Consider the following 20537-nt stretch of genomic DNA (forward strand, 5'->3'; position numbering starts at 1 on the left):
ATAGTCGGAAGTGGAGGAGCCAAGCTGTTAATTTCAAAGTGTGAAGGGACTGGTGCTGTTGTCCCGACCGATGAACCAGAAGGTCCGGAATTAGGTCCAAGAACCAAGGACCGTCCAGAGTATATTTCTGTAGGTAGGGGAACCATACCTGCCGAGGCCAGGTCGGAGCAATTAGAATCATTGTGGACCCCAATTGGGAAGCTTTCTGGATGACTTTGGGGAGGAGTGGAATCGGAGGAAAAGCATAAAGCAGTCCTGCTGGCCAAGGTTGGACTAGAGCATCCGTAGCTGTCTCCCTGACGGGGTCAAGGAAAAGAACCTTTGCACTTGTGTTTGTGGTGTTGCAAACAGGTCGCAGCACGGAATCCCCATCTTTTGAAAATCTGAGCTGCTACTGTTTCGTTCAGAGACCACTCGTGAGGAGAGAGAATAGTCCTGCTCAGTCTGTCTGCCAATACATTGGATTTTCCTGGAATGTGGGTCGCTACCAGGAAGCGCTTGGTAGCCACTGCCCATTCCCACACCCTCATGGCCTCTCTGCAAAGGGGGTAAGATCTGGTCCCTCCTTGTTTGTTTAGATACCAGACCACCAACATGTTGTCTGTGTGGATGGCGATAATGCCTTGAGGGAGAAACTTGTGGAGGGCTTGTAAGGACAGAAGTACAACCCTCATTTCCAACACATTGATATGGAGAGATGTTTCGTTGGGAAGCCAAGAACCTTGAACTGACCTGCCCAGACAATGCCCCCACCCGTCTGGGAGGCATCCGTAGTCAAGGTGGCCACGGAGGGTATAACAAAGGGTCTTCCCTGATTCAGATTGGATGGCAGAGGCCACCAGCGGAGGTCCCGTTTGCACGTTTCTGTAATCAGTATGTGATGATTGAGGGGGAGATCTTGAAAAGACCATTGTGTCGATAATAGCCACTGGAGAATCCTCATGTGCAACCTTGCCAGAGGAACTAGGAGAACCGTGGCAGACATTGAACCTAAAAGTTGTAGGACCATCCTGGCTGGGGCTTTGGATCTTAGAAGCAGGGCTCGGACCTGATCTTGTAATGTTTGTATCCTTTCGGTAGGAAGGAAGATCCGCATTAATTTTGAGTCTATCTCTGCTCCTATGAATCTTATGCTGAGAAGGCAGCAAGACAGACTTTGACCAGTTGAATGTAATTCCCAGGGAAACACCCAGGGAGATGGTGGCTTGTAGGTTCTCTAGTAGTAGATGCCTGGTGGTGGCAGTCAGAAGCCAGTCGTCCAGATAGGGAAACACTTGGAATCCGAGACTCCTCAGGTGAGCAGTCACTACTGCCAAACACTTGGTGAACACCCTGGGGGCTGTGGTGAGACCAAAGGGCAGTGCACAAAATTGGAAATGACTGTCTCCCAGGCTGAAGCGCAGATACCTCCTGGGCGCCTGATGTATCGGTATGTGATAATAGGCGTCCTTGAGATCTATGGAGCACATCCAAACATCTTTCTCCAACAATGGGAGAATGGATTGTAAAGTGACCATTGAATTTGGACTTCATGACGGACTGGTTTAGTTTGCTGAGATCCAAAATGGGTCTCAGGTCCCCTGTCTTTTGGCACTAAAAGAACCTTGAGTAATTTCGGATCCGATCTGGTCTGTGGGGACCGGTTGGATGACTCCTTTTCTAGCAGCTTTGAAGCTTCTACGGCTGCAATTTCCCTTTGACTGGGTGGTGGGTCCGGGATTTTTTTGGACGGTGGGGGTGAGCGTGTAAAGGGAATGGTGTAACCTCCGGCAATAATCTGAAGCACCCATCTGTCCTGAGTAATAGACTCCCAGGCTTTTAGGTGCTTGGCAAGACGGCACCAGACTGGCTCCGGAGCAGCACAGCCGGGCAATCCCTCATGGAGTGTGGGAGGCTGAAGAGCCACGAAAGGACTCGCGGTCTCCAGTGTTGTGGGGGCCTCTGCCGCCTCTGGGACGGCATCTCCCAGAAAAATTTCCCCGTCCTCTGCCTCTGGAAGGGGAATCTTCCTGCTGTTGAGGAAAGAATTTCTGTGATTTGCGGAACCACATCTTCCCTCCTCTTTTAGCCTTGGGATAAGGTCGAAAGGGAGTGGAAAATCGTGCTCCTACGGCAGATAAAGTCTTTCCCTCCTGCTCACAGCGGGTAAGAGTGTCTTTTACCTTGGGTCCAAACAAAGAGGACCCATCAAAGGGAGCGTCGGCAAAGGAAGACTTGAAGGCCTCCGCGAAATGACACAAACGGAGCCAGGCTTGTCTTCGTAGAGCCACGCCTGTGCCTGCCGCTCTGCCCGCCCCTTCGGCCGCATATGAAATGAGCCTCATGGACGAGTTAGAAATAGAGGTAAGGATAGCCAACTGAGAGCTAACCGTCTGGGCTAGCTGCTCAGGTAGGTTACCTGAGAGGGAATCTGAGAGCTCCTTGACCAGATCCCTCTGTAGTCTGGTGAAATGTGCCAAATAATTCAGGGACCTCAGAGTAAAGGCCGCTGAAGTCAGGGTGCGCTTCCGCATCGGTCCATGCTCCTAGACTCCTTATTAGGAGGATGGACGGACGTTGAAGCCTCTGCCACGTCCTGCTGGGTAGCAGATGCCACCACCATGGCATCTACAGCCACGCCTTTCGTTAAGAACTCCTTCTCGGGTGGGGCAGACAAAAATTTGTTAGGGCGAGAAGGCACTGGTTCCACAGTATCTGGATGTTCCCACGCCCTCCGACAAACCAAATCCAGGAGCTCGTCGAAGGGCGGAGACACCCAGGAGGCGGAGGGCTGAGCCCCGAAGGCCTTGAGGAACACCGACTCATCAGCGGAGGGGGGTTTGGAATTCCAGCCGCCTCGTTGCTTGAGGATCTCTAGAATGTCTGCAAATGAGACATCATCCGAGGACGACTTTGGGGACCCCTCCGCATCATCAAGATCAGTGTCCGATGTAAGAGACTCATCGGGGGAGTCCACGTGCTTCCTCTTGCACGATCTCTTCCTTGGGGGCTCCTCCGAAGACAACTCCGAAGAACCCTCAGGAGGAGGGAACCCCAGTGGGGTAACCTCAGGCCCGGGCTCCGCTGCCTAGAGACAGGGGAACTGCCAAAGACCCAGTCTCCATGCCCAGGAAGGTGCCGGTAAAGCCGTAGAGATGGCGAAGAAGATTTGGCCAAGGCACTCCTCATAGCTCTGAAGGCGGACCCCAGAATCCTGGGAGGGTCCAGTGTCCGAGCCATGATAGCAGACGGAAGTCCGCGCAAGCACCGAGAGGGAGGCTTGGAACCGACAGCATTGGTCCCGAAACGTCACCCGGGCCCGGTCGAAGAAGTCCGTGTGCTAAACTCGGACCCGAAGGCCGGGGTTGGAGTAAGGGTCGGAGCCGACCCTAGGATCTCCACTGGCTCCATCAGCACCTGCTCCACGGAGCCAGGCGGTCGGAGGAGGAATGGCAATGGAATGGGCTATTGGCTCGAAGCCAATTGGGTCGGAGCCGAAACAAATTTCTGAAAGACTGGGGACTGGAAAAGTCTTTGGAGTACCCTGTCTATGTCGAATCTGACATCCTTGATGACCTGGAAGAGACCGAGCGGGTCCGAGTAGGCCTCTCCAATGGCTCCAAGGGACTAGGGGACCGGCTCGAATCGACTCGATAATTATCGGCGCTGAAGGAGTGTCCAAACCAATTTCCATCGGTGCGAAGAGGGCTTGGCCGAGGAGGAAGTGTCTGGCGGACAACCTTCATCGGCTCCAAGATCAGTGGAGCCGATGAAGATGACCCGCCTCGAGGCCCCAGCCGTCGGCTCCGAACCCAGAGGAGTCGAGGCTGGAGGCATCGAGGCAGACCGTTCCGCCCTCGGCTCCGAAGTCCGTGGAGCCGAAGGAGAAGCCTGCCTATGTCTTTTGGCAGTCGGATCAGACGGGCTGGTCGGAGCCGACGCCCTTTTCTTCTTTGCAGGAGAAGGAGAGGAAGCTAATGCCTCTTCAAATGAGGGTTTAATAAGGCCTTTTAAAATAAGTTTATTTTTCCTCTCTTGGAGGACCCTCGAGGAAAACGCGTGGCACACGCTACAGGACTCCTGCAAATGTCTGGCGCCCTAACAGTACACACAGAGAGAATGGTCATCTGTTATTGACATCTTGAAACTGCACTTAGTGCACTTTTTAAATCCTGAAGGCCTAGGAGCCTGTGACATTATGGCAACCAATTTAGTGACTAGCTAAATCAAACACACTAAATATCACAGAAAAAATTCTCTTTTCTTTTTTGAGAACCGTTTTTTTTTTTTTTTGAGAACCAAAGGCTGTCACAAAAATAACTAAAGGGATCCAAAAATCCCTAAATAAACGGACTTGAACAACAACGGACTGACAGGGGAAGGCCCTTCAACTCAAAGGGGACCTCTAGTCAGAAAAACGCAATCACCACACAAATATTAAAACAGAAAATATCCACTCATACACAAAAACACGAGATAGCTGTTAAAACAGCTTTTTGTTGAATTTTTAGGAAATTCCTGACAGGAAAGTAAGTGAAGAAAACACTACTTAGCTCAGCCAGCTCGAGACCACGTCTTTGCTTGTTAGCGGCAAACGAGATCTGGGGGACTGGTAGTGGTGCATCCTGGGATATAGTAAGCTCAGCCAATAAGAGACTTCGCTCTTTGGCATAAGCGTGCCGAGTCAGAGCCGAGGATCGGCTCCGAACCCATCAGTCAGAATGTAGGCGAGATAGGATCACATAACATCTTCTGTTTTGTCTAGCCCAGTTATTTTACCTTGGGGGATACATAAATTCAGTCTTTATTCCTACTACTCAATTCACATCTACCATACCCAATATTTTACTGAATTTCTTCAAGAATCTACTCTCGTTATACTTTCCCTTCTAGCCCCAGTGATACATCCTCAATATCGCAAATTAAGTTCCAGTCCCCACCTATAAATAATATTCTCTGCTGAAAGCATATTTCTCAAAGAATCTTAAGCTCCATAATAGCAGCATTGGTGAAATATAGATGCAAGTTAGCATAATCCTCCTCCCCCTTTCCAACAGCCTCTTACTACCATAAATCTACCATTACAGTTTTTTCCTCTTGGTCCTTTTCCTTTGTTCCTGCTATTCTGCTGAATATCTATCCTGAAATCCCTTCTTTGTCAAATTTACATGCTCATGTCTTTCCAAATGAGTTTCTTACATATTTTCTTATAACTAAAACCCTACTTACTTTAACATCTTTAATACATACAACGGTCACTAAAAGACTCCCTTCCATATTTAAAATACTCCTGATTGCACACTACACAAAGCTGCTTTTCTTGTATATAATGCGCAGTTTATATCAAAATATTTTATATAAATACTAACAAAAATTGGTTTTACGTGGTCTTTTTTCTCCCATTTAGTGTCCTTAACATTAACGAAAGTGGGGTAGATGCTTTACCCTCCACCCATAAGTTTAACCAAGTCAACAAAGTCCATTCTTTTTCAGCCACCTTTCCTTGCAAAGCCATATTTTACAAATGTGATTGATGCCTTAAAGTCCTCCCATTTATTCACTAATTTCAATGTTGTTAGTCTTCCTCTTTTCCATTTCCCAATACTAGAGTCTGGTTTAAGTCCAAGGTACTCCTGATTCTTCTAGTCAACTTCTATGCTTTTCCCTCGCTCTCTCCAGCGTTTTCCTTTGGAACACTGAAAAAGGTTTCGCTGGCAGTCTCTATGAGCTTTACTATCAGAAGAACAAGAAGCATAGTCCCGGTTTGCCATCTCACTGTTTGTTGAATAAAACTTTTCTTAATGTTCTGCATTCAAAAGTATCTGATCCTCCAAAAAAAAAAATTCTTAAGACAGGTGGATGCAGCAGCTTGAATCTCACACTTGCATCTCAACACTCCCTGACTGCTGTGGTAAATGTGCCTCTCTTCAGCCTGGTTTACAGTGAATAATCATTTTCCACAAACACTATCTCAGGTTTTTAATGCTTTAAGCTTCTGCTATAGTTATATCATGATAAAACTCTTTCTGCTGGTATGACTAATTTTATTAATACAGCCTTGGCAGCTTTCTCATGGTCAAGTTTAGATCATACACTTCAATTAACAGATTCTGCTATGGAATACATGTTGCTTTTTGTGCTTACATAAAATTAATACAGTCTGTTCATTCCAGTTTTTCTGGTACAGCAGAATTAAGTTATATACTCACCATAACTAGGTATACGTGTCATCCATTTTAATTCTTTCTCAACAATTGGGTTTGGATCCAATCCTCAGATCAGACACTTTTGATCCAACTCTCAAGCTCCTCCCTCTACCCATAGTGCCTCTGTCCAGCCTCAATACATCAGATCAAGTTTATTGCCATAAAATCTCTATAAACTAGACAGTAAAAGGGCAGATGAAAGAACTGGGCTCAAACCTGGCACTATAAATTCCAATATACAACCCAACAGGTTCCTCCAGAAGAATAATGGATGTAAGGGAAGTTGAGGAAGAATTAAAACAGAGATGCTTAGTTATGATGAGTACAAAAATTTTAAATCCGATATTGCCCTTTTCATTCTTCCTCAACAAATGGGACAGCCCCCAGCTACACTGAGCTTGGGTGGCCTCATGGAAGGATATTCTGGAGTACCGCTGAACCAAAGGCAGCGTTGCTTCAAGATATTAGATGCAAATTGTAATGAGTAACAAAAGATATGAGCACTGGACCTTCTGGCTGCTGCGTAAATATCAGAGTTTCTTGACCAAAAAGCAAATGAAGTAGCTATGGATGCAGTTGAGTGGCCTTTAGGTGGTCTAGGTAGGGAAATGCCTCGTTGAGAACAGGTCCAAGAAATGCAATTTGTAATCCACTTAGCTACAAGTAACTTTAGAAACTGATGACCTACTCTTTTTGGTGAGAAGGAAACACAGCTGATCTGACTTTCTGATTTGTTTTGTCCTATGTAGATAAAGTAATTGTCTGTGCAAACCTAGGAGGTGCAGCATGTATTCTTTATCTGAAAATTTTGGAAAGACTGGTAAATGAATGGACTAGTTAATGTTTGATTCAGAAGCTATTTCCGGTAAAAAGCAAGGTTTTATTCAGAGTAATCTTATCTTTATGGAAATAATATAGGGAATCTTTGGTGAAAAAGACTGGGGTTCAGAAATCTTTCTCACAGAAGTAATGGCTACTAAGACCACCATTTTCCATGAAAGAAATTTTACGTCATTTTTTACTAAAAATTCAAAGGATTATTGAGTTAGACTTTGTAGCATGACAGTCAGATCCCCAGGGAAGGTGAAGGATCCTTTATTAGTGGTCTAAGGACAAAAATGTTTTTTAGAAATGCTTTACATAATTTGGAAGAAGCCAAAGAAAATTGGAAATGACTGCCAACTGCAGTTTATTCGCAGAAAAGTTGGCTCTTCCTTTAAAAAGAACAGCTAAAAAATTAAGGATATCAGAAAAAGGGTCAACATCATTTTTCAATGCCCAAAGGAAGAAATCTTTTCCACGTGCTCTTGCAAACCCTATTGGTGGAAACTTTTTGCAAGGATAATAATGGTACATTTTTATTTTTTTTTATTTTACATTTAACTGGGAGAGTCCAACTGGATACAGGTCCATTTTCAGCAGAGACCTGGGGAGAAACGCCAATACATTTTTAACATTTTCAGGCATTATTTGTGATATACATTCCAGGACAGCAATTAGTACACACACTGAGTGATTATTGTGAACAGGTAAGACAGTACATATCATATTTTTAATATGACAAGCATACACAGAATTCATATCGGGAGTTACTAGACAAGCTGTGAGATTAGCTATATTCTAGAGTATTATCCAGGGGTGAGACAGGAGCATAGCCTGTTCATAAAGTGAATTTTAAGGAGTTTCTTGAGTGGTGGAGTTGTTAGATATTAAGTGGGCAGGAAGGGAGTTTCAGAGTTTAGAGAGAGTGGCTATAGATGTATTTTCCTGCCTCATTGTTAAATTCAGTGACCTGAAGGTGATTTTGGATGCTAGATCTTAAAGTTCTTGTAGTGGTGTGAGTGTTGTAGAGCTGGGATTTTATCTGACTGGTGTAATATTTTGTAGGCTGGTGAAAGTTGATTGGTTTGAAGTATGAGTGGAAGTGCTAACCAGTTAAGCTTGTCGAGACATACAACAATGTGTTTTATACGATGAGCCTGTAGTGAATCTAGCTATCTTACAGCAGGATTCAAGTTTGTTTAGATCAGTTTTACGAAGGTTAGTGAGCACAGAGGGGGGCATGGAGAAAGGTAGATAGTAGGGGTGTCCTTGCTATTGTTATTCTGGAGTTATCTGAGAGATGATGCTTGTTACTATCGTAGTCAAAGAGTTTTTATGACCTTTGTATAGTTTGGGCAATGTGTACGTCAAATCTAAGGTGATAGTTTATTTCCACATCTAGCAGCTTGGTGTGATTGGAGGGGGTAATAGTGGTGGTGTTGGAAGAGATTATAAAGTTGTCTGTGGGGGGTAGGGATCTGTGTGAGCTAAAGAGGAGCAATTTTGTTTTGGATGAGTTAAGAATGAGCTGTTGGTTGGCGAACCAAGTTTCAGCTAGTGAGAAGCATTCTTGAGTTTGGGAGAGGAGGTGATCAGTGTGGAGGCTGTGCATATTATAGTAGTATCATCTGCATACTGCACTATAGAGGCTTTAGGTGTGGTGGACAGGAGTTGATTAGTGAACAGCATGAATAGTAAAGGACCTAGGATTGAGCCTTGGGGGACCCAGAGGGAAACAGGTAGCAAGGAGGAAATATGGTTTTGCTATTTTACAGCTTGCTGTCTACCAAATAGATGACAATTAAACCAAGAAATAGAAGAGGTATTGAGGTTTACGGAAGAGTGAGTGCAAGAGTTTCGAGTGACTGACCATGTCAAAAGATTTGGATAAATCTAAGAAAGTAGCAGATACGAGCAAGTCCATTATTTCTGTGATTATTAATGGTGTTGGTGAATGATGCAAGTGTGGTGGTAGTACTATGGAAGGGTCTTAAAGCCATGCTGCTCTATGGATAGTAGTTTATTTTCTAGGAGATATTCCATTAATTGTGTGGTACATATTTGGGAAGAAAGCCTGGGCTGTATGACAATTACTGGAATTGGGGAAACCATGCTGTCAGTTTGAGAGACTAAATATTGGGATGACTTGTCCATAAGGGGTGTGAGAGGAGATCTGGGACAGAGTCCAGAATCCATGGAGGATAACAAAGATGAGAGCAAAGGAAAGGGAATCACACCTGTCGAGGCCAATAGGGAGTAACGAGGATGACCACACTCTTCAACTGGACTGTTTTCTGTAGAAATTTGTGAATCAAGGGAAGTGAAGGACACGTGTAAAGAAAGACCAAATGGCCAAACTTGGACTACAGCATCTCTTGGTGACCCCCCCCCCCAAGGGGGGGGCAGGGCAAAATATCTGCTGCAATTGTTGGGGGAGAAAGTAAAGCAGCCGAAGTAAGTTTGGCTCCAATGACAAAAAATCTCTTGCACTACAGACTGCTTGAGAGACTACTCATGAAGCATCAAACCCAAGACGTAGATGGGCCGGAACCAAACATTTTCCAAAAATTATTTTTATGGAGAAAGATTTTCGGAATACCAACCACCTTTCTGTCAGAGGACATCTAATGCATCTCCAAAGGAGATCTCATCTGGTGGTGATCTGGAGGACCCCTTCTTTATAGAAACCTGTATCCTCAATGACAGATTCCAGTGGGGAATCTGTGCCTCCTCTTACAATCTCTTCTGATAGGTCTCCTCTAGGTGATGTTCATGGAAGTATCTGAAAAGAGGGGGAGTTCCTCTACAGAAACTGCATGGAAACTAGCTGGAACTGGCTGTCCCTGTGAAATAGGCCTGATAGACTCAGAGCTTGGAACTAAAGAGATTAGAGGGACTGGATCTGAGGGATGAGGAACAGTCAAGAGAAAAAGCACCTTCCACAACCTCAAAGGCAAGTGGGCCTGGAGAAGCCATGGCTAACCACACTGGAATAGAGTTCCATTGCAGGCAGCACACAGCTCCTACCAGATCCATGCCTAGAGGATGGCACCAGACCTGAACTATCCAGTACCAAGGCTCAAGAGAAGCAGGGATGGATCCAACAACATTAGAGTCTATCCTGGTCCCAATGACCCAATGCAGACACTCTGGCTACAGGACCCATTCTGGTCCAAAGGCATTGGAGCAGGACTAATCAGGGATGCTGTTGGTGTCGAAGAGAAAATTTTCTTTGGATCCAACTCTGGACCTTTCGAGGAGGTCTGATCCTGCAGCTCCGAAACTGTGGGACAGATTGGAGAAGGAGGGAGACTAGTAAGAAGTGGATGAAAGACTCACGGATCCTATAGGGGATGGAGCAGGTATGACCCCCACCACCACCACCAATCTGGATCTGTGCTCTGAGAAATTTTCACATCATCCTCTCCACATCTACTTCTGATAAACTTCTGGAGGACATGATGGACTGTGGCCTGGAATGTTTCTTAGGAGTCTGCAAGAAAGGAAAGTACAGGGTTGGAGAAATCAGATCCAGGATGAACTTGTGAGGTGACAGGTTTCAGATCAGAAGGTCTGGGATTAGGAGCCGTAAGACTGGCTGATATGATGACTGGATGTAATGCACTGTGATCTGATGGTTTTGGATCCGAAGATCTAGTTTTTGGATTAATGGATGTCTGATCAGAGGATTTTAGAATTTTTGTCAGTGGCTCCAAAGTCCAGTGGAGCAGATTTTGTAGATTTGCCAGGGGTTTGAGCCCCAGAAGATGTTGCAGAAGGAAGAAGACTTTAGGATTAGCTTGATGCATCAGTCAGCCAAAGCCTTTGGATTAAAGGTAAAGCAAATGTTACAGTTGGTTTCCAAGCAGGCGTATCAGAGAAAACACACTCCTTGTGAGCATCCGAGTTTGAAGGACCCTACATCTGAGCACGATGGTGACAAACAAAACCTGAGGTACTGAGGATGGACAAGGGCATTATGGGTAGAGGGAGTTTGAGAGTTCATAGGTTCATGGGTTCATACTAGGCTATCTGCCCTAGGGCATTTATAAGCCTAGCCAGTGTGTGTTTGGCTTTCGCCACCCATTTTAAATTAATTTTGCTATGCCCTTTTTCGAGGTTAGTATACTGCGCCTCTGTCTAACAGTGACACAGAAGTGATACCCGGGGTAAACCTACGATCTCCCATCCACTCATCAAGATTCCTCTTGAAGAGGGTCAATGAGGGACTCTGCCTAACCTGGACTGGGATTTTATTCCAGAGTGAAGGGAGCCTCTGGGTTATGAATCTGTCCCTCCAGCATGTCCTATTTATTTCAGTGCCGAAGTTAGTCTCTCGAGCGCGTAGCTCAATGGGATTTGGATTTTATGAGGTGCAGCATGTCCATTAATTCTGGGTTGGACATGGCTTTATACGTCAGGCACAGATCGCCTCTGAGCAGGCGGTATGCCACTAAGTAGAGCTGGAGTTTCTTTAACCGGGCAGCATATGGCATCTGTTTGAGCCCTTTGATCCTCTTGGTGAGGTACTTTTGGGGTCTTTCCAGTTGCTGCAGGTGTCTGGTAAGGTACATCCCAAAAGGGGCATTGTACTCCATTATCGGCCTGATGAGGGATGAGTAAAGAGGCACGATGACCTCCCCCTGATCTAGATGTGAATCCCTTCATGATTAGGTGGGCTATATAAAATGTTCTTCTAACCACTTTGGCCACGTGGTTGTCAAATAAGAGATTGCTATCAACTTGGGTCCCCAGGTCCCTAATTGCTTCTTCTGTACTTAATGGATTACCACCTATGTGGTAATTTGTGGCACTTTGTTTTGCCAAAGGGGATGACTATACACTTTTTGGCATTTAGCTTGAGGCCATGGCTCTGGCACCAGTTGTCTGTTTCTATGAGACCCTTTTGGAGGATGCTTGTGTCGGCTGGACAGTCTATTATGGCGCCCAGTTTGCAGTCATCTGCGAACTTGGTCAGCCACAGTCCTTCTGTGTTGGCCTGTACCTCTGACAAATATATACCGAACAAGAGAAGTCCCAGGACTGAGCCTTGTGGGACGCCACTTGTAACTGGTTTGGAGTCTGACATGGCTCCAGCAAATCTAACCATGTGGGTTCTGTCCTTGAGCCAGTTTGCAACCCATCTAGTGACATAGGGGTTTATATTTAAGCTGGTGAGCTTATCTATAATGCCCGAGTGGGGTATTGTATCGAAGGCTTTTGCGAGGTCCAGGTAGGCTGTGTGGACCACCTTCCTCTCGTCAATGGCCTTGGTGACGGTTTCAAAGAAATCGACAGGTTTAAGAGGCAGGATCTGCCCTTAAAGCCGAACTGGGTAGGATCCAGTGTCTGTAGGTCCCCAATATCTTTATTTATGAGGTCAACGATGATCCTTTCCATAGCTTTGCAGGCCAAGCTAGTCAGGCTTATGGGGCGACAAGTTTCCAGGATCCATTGAGGCACCACCTTTGTGGAGCGGGACCACTGTTGCTGTACGCCACTCTCTGGGTACATATCCTGTAGTAAGGCTGAGATTCAACAGTAGTTTTAAGTTTGGGTTTAGCTCTTCTTGGAGTTCATGTAGGACGCAGCCCGGGACACAGTCTGGTCCCATTGATGCTGTGTTTTTTGTTTTGGAGAGGGCGGCTCTTACCTGAGCATCTGAGATGTCGGTGTATTTTTTGTCATTTGGACTAATTCTGAGCATATCTGGGAATTCCCACCCAGGTTCCTAACATAACTAAAGAAAGCCTTGTGATTATCCTTAGTGTCCTGTGCAATTTTTCTCTCAAAGCTGGCCTTAGACGATTTTATGAGTGCCCATAATTTTTTGCTAATACTGATCAGAGATGCCTTCCCTTTTTGGGATTTTGCTCTATCATGTAGTAGCTTCCTCCTTCTATTGTATAGTTTGTTTATGGCTGGGGTCCACCAGACAGGACATCTGCCTTTGGAGGATTGGGTCTTGGTTTTATTTGGGATTGCAAGATCCATGCATTCCTGAAGGTGTTCATAGAATGCGTTTATAAAGGATTCTGCAGTCTGGGCGTATTTTCCACAGGCCGGGGCTTTGAAGGATTCCACGGTTTTGAGGAGTGTGAAATTTGCTTTAGAGAAGTTTTTCACTGTGGTTTTCTGGGCAGAGGGTGGGGTCGGGATGTGAATATCCAGTGAGATTAGTTTATGGTCTGATCTTACCAGTGAGGGATACACTTCTGGTCTGGAGCATAGAGTCCCCATGTTTGTGATGATCAGGTCCAGTATGTTTTCCCCTCTTGTGGGAGTGGTAACAAGTTGTTCCATAGCATTTGAGTTTATAAATTCTAGGAACCTTTGGGCTAGGGTGTTGGAGCTAGAGTAATGTTGCCAGTCTATGTTTGGGTAGTTGAAGTCGCCCAATATAATGGTGTTTGGAGAGACCTTCATATTTTTCCAGTGTTCTCAGGAAGTTGGATCCAAAGTCTAGAGTATGCAGCCAAGTCAGATCCGAACCCATTTGTTGAGGAAGAATGAAAATAAAATTAGATATCTTAGGTTTTCTCTGCAAGCTCGGTCTTCTAAACTACCATTTTTGAAACCGCTCTTAAAAAGACTCATAATCAGACAGCTTTTCTTCATTTCAACCTCTGATTTAGCAGCTTTACCAGGTCATCTGAATAGCAAATTAAAGCTTCTATTTTTTCCAGATTTTTTTTTATTTGAGTTGATATACTCATTCAATGTTTCATTTATTTTAATCACCTCTTAATACAGATTGACTTTTTCCTCTAAATTACTTAGCCAACTGTTACCAAATATGAAACATGAATTACTTTTTGCTGAACAGTTGCAGGATTTTTCTCAGACAGTTTTCTCTCCTCACCTTTTTTTGAGTGATTTTCTTTCAGGTTCTCTGAACATCTTCTCTGCTGGCATACAGCAAGCATACTTACTAGCTAGTAACTGAATTTTACTCAAGCTGACAAAATCACTGGCTCATTTTACAGTTAATTTCAGCTCTCCCAGTGTGAAGAAAGAAAGCTGTTTATTAGTGTGCAGCCATCGTGGAAATTTATTTTACCTTTTTATACTAAGACGCAATGCTTAGGACTGGTCTTTCTCAAGAAGGTAGTATCAAGTTACGAGAGAACGGTCTAAAGTTTATGCAGATTCTGTTGATGCAGTCAAGGTGTGCCAAACAGCATCAATCATTAATTATTGATCCCCATCAACAATGTCTTTCTTCCTCTGACATACTAACGCAATTTACCACATTATTCATAATGAAGAGGGGGGATTGGTATATCAACCCTTTGCAAGGGGGGGGGTGACATATCCAACGTTCAATGTGATCTACAGTGTGCACCACCTCCTTATCTGCTCTTCCTTTATAAATTATATATATATATATATATATATATATATATATATATATATATATATATATATTTATTTATACTGACCACCACCTATTTTACCATCCATCACTACTAGACAGTATGCTGCTTTGGCTACCAGTGTAGCTAATGACATGACTATATTTCTTACTGGAGAACGCTTCTGTTCTAAAGTCAAAAATTTCAGTAGCCCTAAATAGCAATAATGTTCCCATTAAGCTAAAATCCAGCACAACTAGTCAATCTTACAAAAGGTTCACTGGAGAAAGCCATACAAGTTACATAACCAAAAGTAGCTACCACAATTAATTACAGTAACTTACATGCAGAGATAAACACTTTTGCTCCGATTCAAAAACTTTGAAACAGTATTATAATCTATCAGCATAATGTTTCTGCACACTTATTGCAGTACTTTATTTCTTCAAGAAAAAAAAAGACAGCATGGCTAGGTTACCACATTTTTATGTTGCTTACCTTGCCACAGACTGGGCTTCAGGATATCGACCCAGCAGAGCTAAGCATTCTGCTTTTAGGATTTTGAATCGATGGCAAGCAGGGGCAAATTCTAGGGCGCGGTCCATACAAAATACTACCTAGGACATACAACAGAAAGGAAAAATTAATTAAAAACATATCGAAACACATTGCTTTTAATTTCCAATAAACTAATATGTCAACAGTGCAAGTTTCATTCTGCCTTTTTCCCCCCTCTAAAGAACAATCGTAGCAACTTAAGAAAGGATTAACATGGAGGATCAACACTGCTTTTACAATACAGTCTACTTAAGCTTTCAGACTACATTAGCCCTTCTGCTGAACTGGCTGTGATGATATGGGCTAGTGCCAACACAGCCAGCTAGAGTTCTGTAAAGAATATGTCCTTTGAATATCAAACTGACTTGTACAAAATGCTTGTGTTATAAATGTTTCAGAACTGCATGGCATTTGAATATCGAACTGATTTGTGCAACTGCTCATGTTACAGATGTATTAGAACTGTATGGCATTTGAAAATCAAAATGTGTTTGTAACGTTGCTAGTGTTATTAGCTGTTAAGCCATCAGTACAGCACATCACTGTGCTGAATGGAACTGGAGTCAGTAGGTCTGGGACAAGCCATTGTTTAATAGCCTCTGTAAAGAAAGGGGACGTACTATAACTGTTTCATGGCCCCAGGTCACTGCCATAAACATTTGTGTGTGTATTGTAGCTGTCTATACTAAATTCCTGTCTCAGCTTCAAAGGAGGATACTATGAGATAATTCTGACAGCCATCTTGGAAATTATGTTTTAGATATTACAGTGGGAAATCGCTCAGTATTGAGCGATCTGTCTTGGGCCTGACAACAAGGACCATTCACATCATCATCTGCCTTGCTCTATCAAGTAGGGAAAAGTAATTCTCCTAGATTCAGTCAGGAAAATATAGTGAAGCTTAGTTCAGATATTGTTTTTCTTTTTGTTTGTGTCTGTCCATCAATGTTATTTTCAATATTTCCTGTGATTTGAACTCTGTGGTTTACTGTAAATATATACTCAGTATTTCATGCTTGTTTAATTATTATTAAATATAGTTAAAACATTTATTGTGACTGGTCCTTTTAGAATGTATTTAATCTTTGAGAGTGCTTGCACTTATATGTGGACACTACGTGGGCCACTCCTGAAGGCCTAGCTGTATTAATCAACTACTACCATTTGTATCATTATTAATATTGCACAGTATAAAAAAGGTGCCTGGATAGCAGTTTCCACAGAATCACATTTTATTCAAGGGTATAAAAGCACAGCACTCACTAACACTGACCACAGCAGTACGTTTTTGTTCACAACTTCTTCAGATAACGAAGAAGTATAATAGAACACAGTATAACTGGACACCCTTTGTTAAGGGCTTTAGAGTAGCTTATTGTGGAGTGTCTGGTGGCAGTGATAACTACTTCATACTCTGGGGCAGAAGGTGACAGCAGGTAGATCTGTGCCAGCCTTTCCCAGGTGTGTGTGTGTGTGTGTGTGTGTGTGTGTGTGTGTGTGTGTGTGTGTGTGTGTGTGTGTGTGTGTGTGTGCTACTTGAAGCAGGAACACGAAGCACTGGTTTCACAGAGAGGGTGCTGGAGGACTTTACTTGCACACTCCGCTAAGGACTTAACCCTGCAGCTGTTCCAGTGGGGAGTCTTACTGGGGACCTGGAAGGAGACAGAGATCTAGTCCCCAGACTGAGTGTGTCCCCTGTGTGCTCTTAAGGGAAATTGTGCTCTATAGACAGGTCTGCATCTGGAAATACTGAGTATATCCATTTGTATTCCAAATGAATGTCCTTCTCCAGTGCCAGTGGTGAGGATTCAGGCTCCTTGATTATTGGCCTAGTGTGAGGATATCACACTGACTGCAGTGCAAAATCTATGTTGGGAAGGGATCACATTAACTTTGTTCTACTACATTTAGTCAACACAAGCCTTTTTTTTTTTTTTTTTTTTTTTTTTTTTTGAGTAATACAGCGGTAGAAAATACCAAATAGCCCACTTCTTACATTCTGTATCAAGAGCACACTTCTACTTTAATGACTCACTGAATAGCTGAGTGCAGTATAATAACTTAAGCATTCACTTTCGCTTGAAATAGGAAAACCTATCAGCGTAAAGCAAAAGCACAAATGTCACTACCCTACGTAAAAACTCGTATGTAAAAATGTCACTCAGAATCAATAACCTGTCTACTTCACTACTTTTTTTATTGACTCGATTAATACATAAGCTGCTGGCCAAATCACTCACCTTAAACCTTCACATTTTTCAACCCATAGCTAAACATATTAGCGCATCTGTAATGTGCATTTATGCTACATTCAGTTATAAAGTCCTTGTAAATACCCTACATTTGTGATTTTGTGAGCAACAAATGGTAACATCCTTAATTTGCGACATAAATAAAGTACAGTTGTGTACACTTACCATAAATGTAGATGTTAAGAGTGTATTCATTGTTGCAGTCATTACGTTTGGGTAATCTGTTGGCAGGTTGCCCTCAGTCGGGCTGAATTCCAAAGCCTTGGGTCCTTCGTCGGTTGCGGTCTTCTCTTCCATGACATCAGGTCGACAGGGGTATAAAACATGCAGCAGACGCCATTTTCTTTAGTTTTTCTTGCCCCCGATGTCAGGTACCCCAAAAAAGGTAGCAATATTACAAATATTTATAAATATATATACATGCATCAATATAAACTTTACCTTCATCTACAAGCAAATATATCACATGGGTTGTAGAAGATAGAGAAGGAAAGATAAGCTGCAGAATGACAGGGGGATGGCGGGAGGGTAACCTGGACTGCAACAGTGAATACACTCTAACATCTACATTTATGGAAAGTGTACACAACTGTACTATGTTCTTCGTGTTTCATTGTTGCAGTCATTACATTTGGGTAGAATCCCAAAGCTATGATTGAGAGGATGGAGCTAAACAGCATTAGGTGAGGCTATAAGGCCCTGCAGCACTGCAGTGGTAAATCCTGCCCTGGACTTAGAGAGGTAAATGGTAATGCTTTGTAAAGGTGTGAACAGAACTCCAACTAGCAGCCTCTAGAATGTCCTTGGTTGGTACTCCTCTGAGAAAGGCTGCTGAAGTAGCTGCAGCCCTGATGGAGTGAGATCTTATGCCCTTGGGCACATGTTTGCCATGGTGTAAGTAGCAGAAACGGATGCAATGGCTTATCCACTTTGAAATTGTCTGCTTTGAAATAGCCTTTCCTTCTGACTCTGCAGCATAGGACACTAGTAATTGCTCAGTTTTTCTTTGAGCTTTAGTCCTGCTCAAGTAGAATCTTAGCTGTGTACGTCCAAGGAATGCAGAATTCTCTCCCCTTTGTTCTGCGGATTTGGATAAAAAGTTGGCAGATGAATTGCTTGGTTAAGAGCCACACTGGAAATTACCTTAGGCATAAAAGTAGGATTTGTCTTCAGAGACACCCTGTCTGGGTAAAATATGAAAAAAGTCTACAGCCATGAGGGCCTGTAGCTCTGAAACTCTTCTTGCTGAAGTAATTTCTAGTAGCAGAGTTATTTTCCATGATGAGAACTTTATATCAGCGGTAGCAGCTGGTTCAAATGGGGGCAGGGTGAGCTTTTCCAACACATAATTGAGGTCCCATGCAGGTAATGATCTTCTAGGAGTCCTTAAATTTTTTGCTCCTCTAAGATACTGCTTTAGTAAAGGATGAGAAAAGATTGGTGGCTCTGTATTTTAATGAGCCGAAATGGCAGAGGCATGGATTTTGATTGAGGAGAAAGAGCATCTCAGTTAAGTATTGAAATATCGGAGGAATATGCGGTTCTGCTTTATCAGTACCTTGTGCTAGATTCCAAGCACAGAATCTCTTCAATTTGTCAGCATAAGATTTTCTAGTACTAGGCCTTCTGGCTTCCAAAATGACATCCATCACAGCTTTACTGAGAGGTGTCGTTTGTATGATTACAGGATTAGCCATGCTGCCAGGTTCAGAGTCTGTAGTTGATTGTGCAGGATCGGATTGTTTTGCTGGGACAGTAGTTGTGGTTTTTGAGGCAAGGTCCAAGCTGGGTATTGGGAGAAGTTCCTTAGGATTGGGTACCAGTATTGATGGGGCCAGTCCGGGGCAATTAATATCTTTGGCATCTCTTGTCTGACTTTTAGGAGGACCTTGGGTAGAAGAGGCAGAGGAGGAAAGGCGTAAACTGATAGGTTTTTCCAACTGAAGGATTGGGCGTCCACTTTCCATGCTTGTCTGTGATGAGTCCTTGTGGAGAATCTTTTCAGTTGATAATTCTGAGGAGAGGCAAATAAATCTATGTCTGGGCTCCCCCATTTCTCTGCTATCATGCTGAAGACTTGTGGATTTAGTTTCCACTTGTGAGGATCCATAAGGTTTCTGCTTAAATCGTCTGCCAGAGTGTTTTGTTTTCCTGGCAGGAATTGAGCATGAAGATTTGGTAGGTCAAAGTTGTGCCCCACGGTGCCATGGCTAATCTGCAAAGGGGGTATGAGTGTGTGTGCCCCCTTGCTTGTTTTTATACCACATGACTGTGGTGTTTTCAGTCTATCAGTAGTTGTCCTGGATGAAGTAAGTCCTTGAAGGCTGTCAGGGCATTTTGAACAGCTAGCATCTCTTTCTGGTTGATATGTAGATGCATTTGATTTGGTGCCCGTATGCCCTGAATGCATCTTCCTGAAATGTGGGCCCCCAGGCATAATCTGATGCGTCTGTTAAGGTTTGGCTGGCAGGGGGTAGAGTGAAGAGCCGTCCCATGTTTTGGTGACAGGCCTTTGCCCACCACAGAAACTCCTGTTGCAGGCAGGGAATGAGAGAAACCATTGTTTCCAGACTGTGTGAATGTTGACTCCATAAACTTTTTAGGTACCACTGAAGTTTCCTCATATGCAGTCTTGCATATGGAATTAGTAGGATGCAGAATGCCATGAAGCCCAGAGCCTGCAGAATTTGTCTTGCAGAAGAATGGGTTTTTGTTGCCATCAGTTTGAAGTAAGTAGTCAGTTGCCTTTGTCTGGCGTGAGGTAAGCCATCTGAGCAGTTGTATTGAAGCTTGCACCCAGGAATATTATCTTTTGAGAGGGTACCAGTTGTGATTTATTTTCATTTATTGTGTACCCTAGGTATGTTAGAAGCCTTTTCACAAACACCAGGTGTCGTAGAAGAGTGTCCATGTTCTCTGCTTGAATGAGACACTCGTCCAAGTAAGGATATATTTGAATACTTCTTTGTCTGCAAAATGCAATTACTGGTCTGCAAAATGCAATCACTGGTGCCAGGCACTTTGTAAAGACCCTGAGCGCAGTAGATAAGCCAAAGGGCAGTGCAGAGAATTGGTAATGCATTAAGCCAGTTTTGAATCTGAGGTATCTTCTGCACGACTGTCTTACTGGGACATGCAGGTATGCCTCTTTTAGGTCTAAAGTCACCAGCCAAGCATTCTTGCCCAGCATGGGCAGAAGCTGTTGCAAAGTGAGCATTTTGAATTTTGGAATATCCAGGTGTGTTCAAAAATCGATAAATCCAGTATTGGCCACCAGGCCTTGTCCTTTCTAGGTACCAAGAACAGTCAATTAAAAACCTTGTCCTTTTTCCTGTTCTGGTACTGCCAGAATGGCCCCCATATCC

General features: G+C 43.7%; 1 protein-coding gene across 1 annotated transcript in view; it reads right to left on the reverse strand.

The window, feature by feature from the left end:
- The window catches only part of DNAJC7 (DnaJ heat shock protein family (Hsp40) member C7), a gene marked incomplete at its 5' end in the record, with an annotated part of 1180673 nt that overhangs the window by 1018028 nt on the left and 142108 nt on the right, over positions 1-20537 (reverse strand). The window contains 1 exon segment of the mRNA XM_044054736.1: positions 14861-14979. Coding sequence (XP_043910671.1) covers positions 14861-14979 — 119 coding nt within the window.

Source organism: Protopterus annectens, chromosome 13.part0 (assembly GCF_019279795.1).
Source record: "Protopterus annectens isolate FY-2018-M chromosome 13.part0, PAN1.0, whole genome shotgun sequence".
Taxonomy (NCBI): domain Eukaryota; kingdom Metazoa; phylum Chordata; order Ceratodontiformes; family Protopteridae; genus Protopterus; species Protopterus annectens.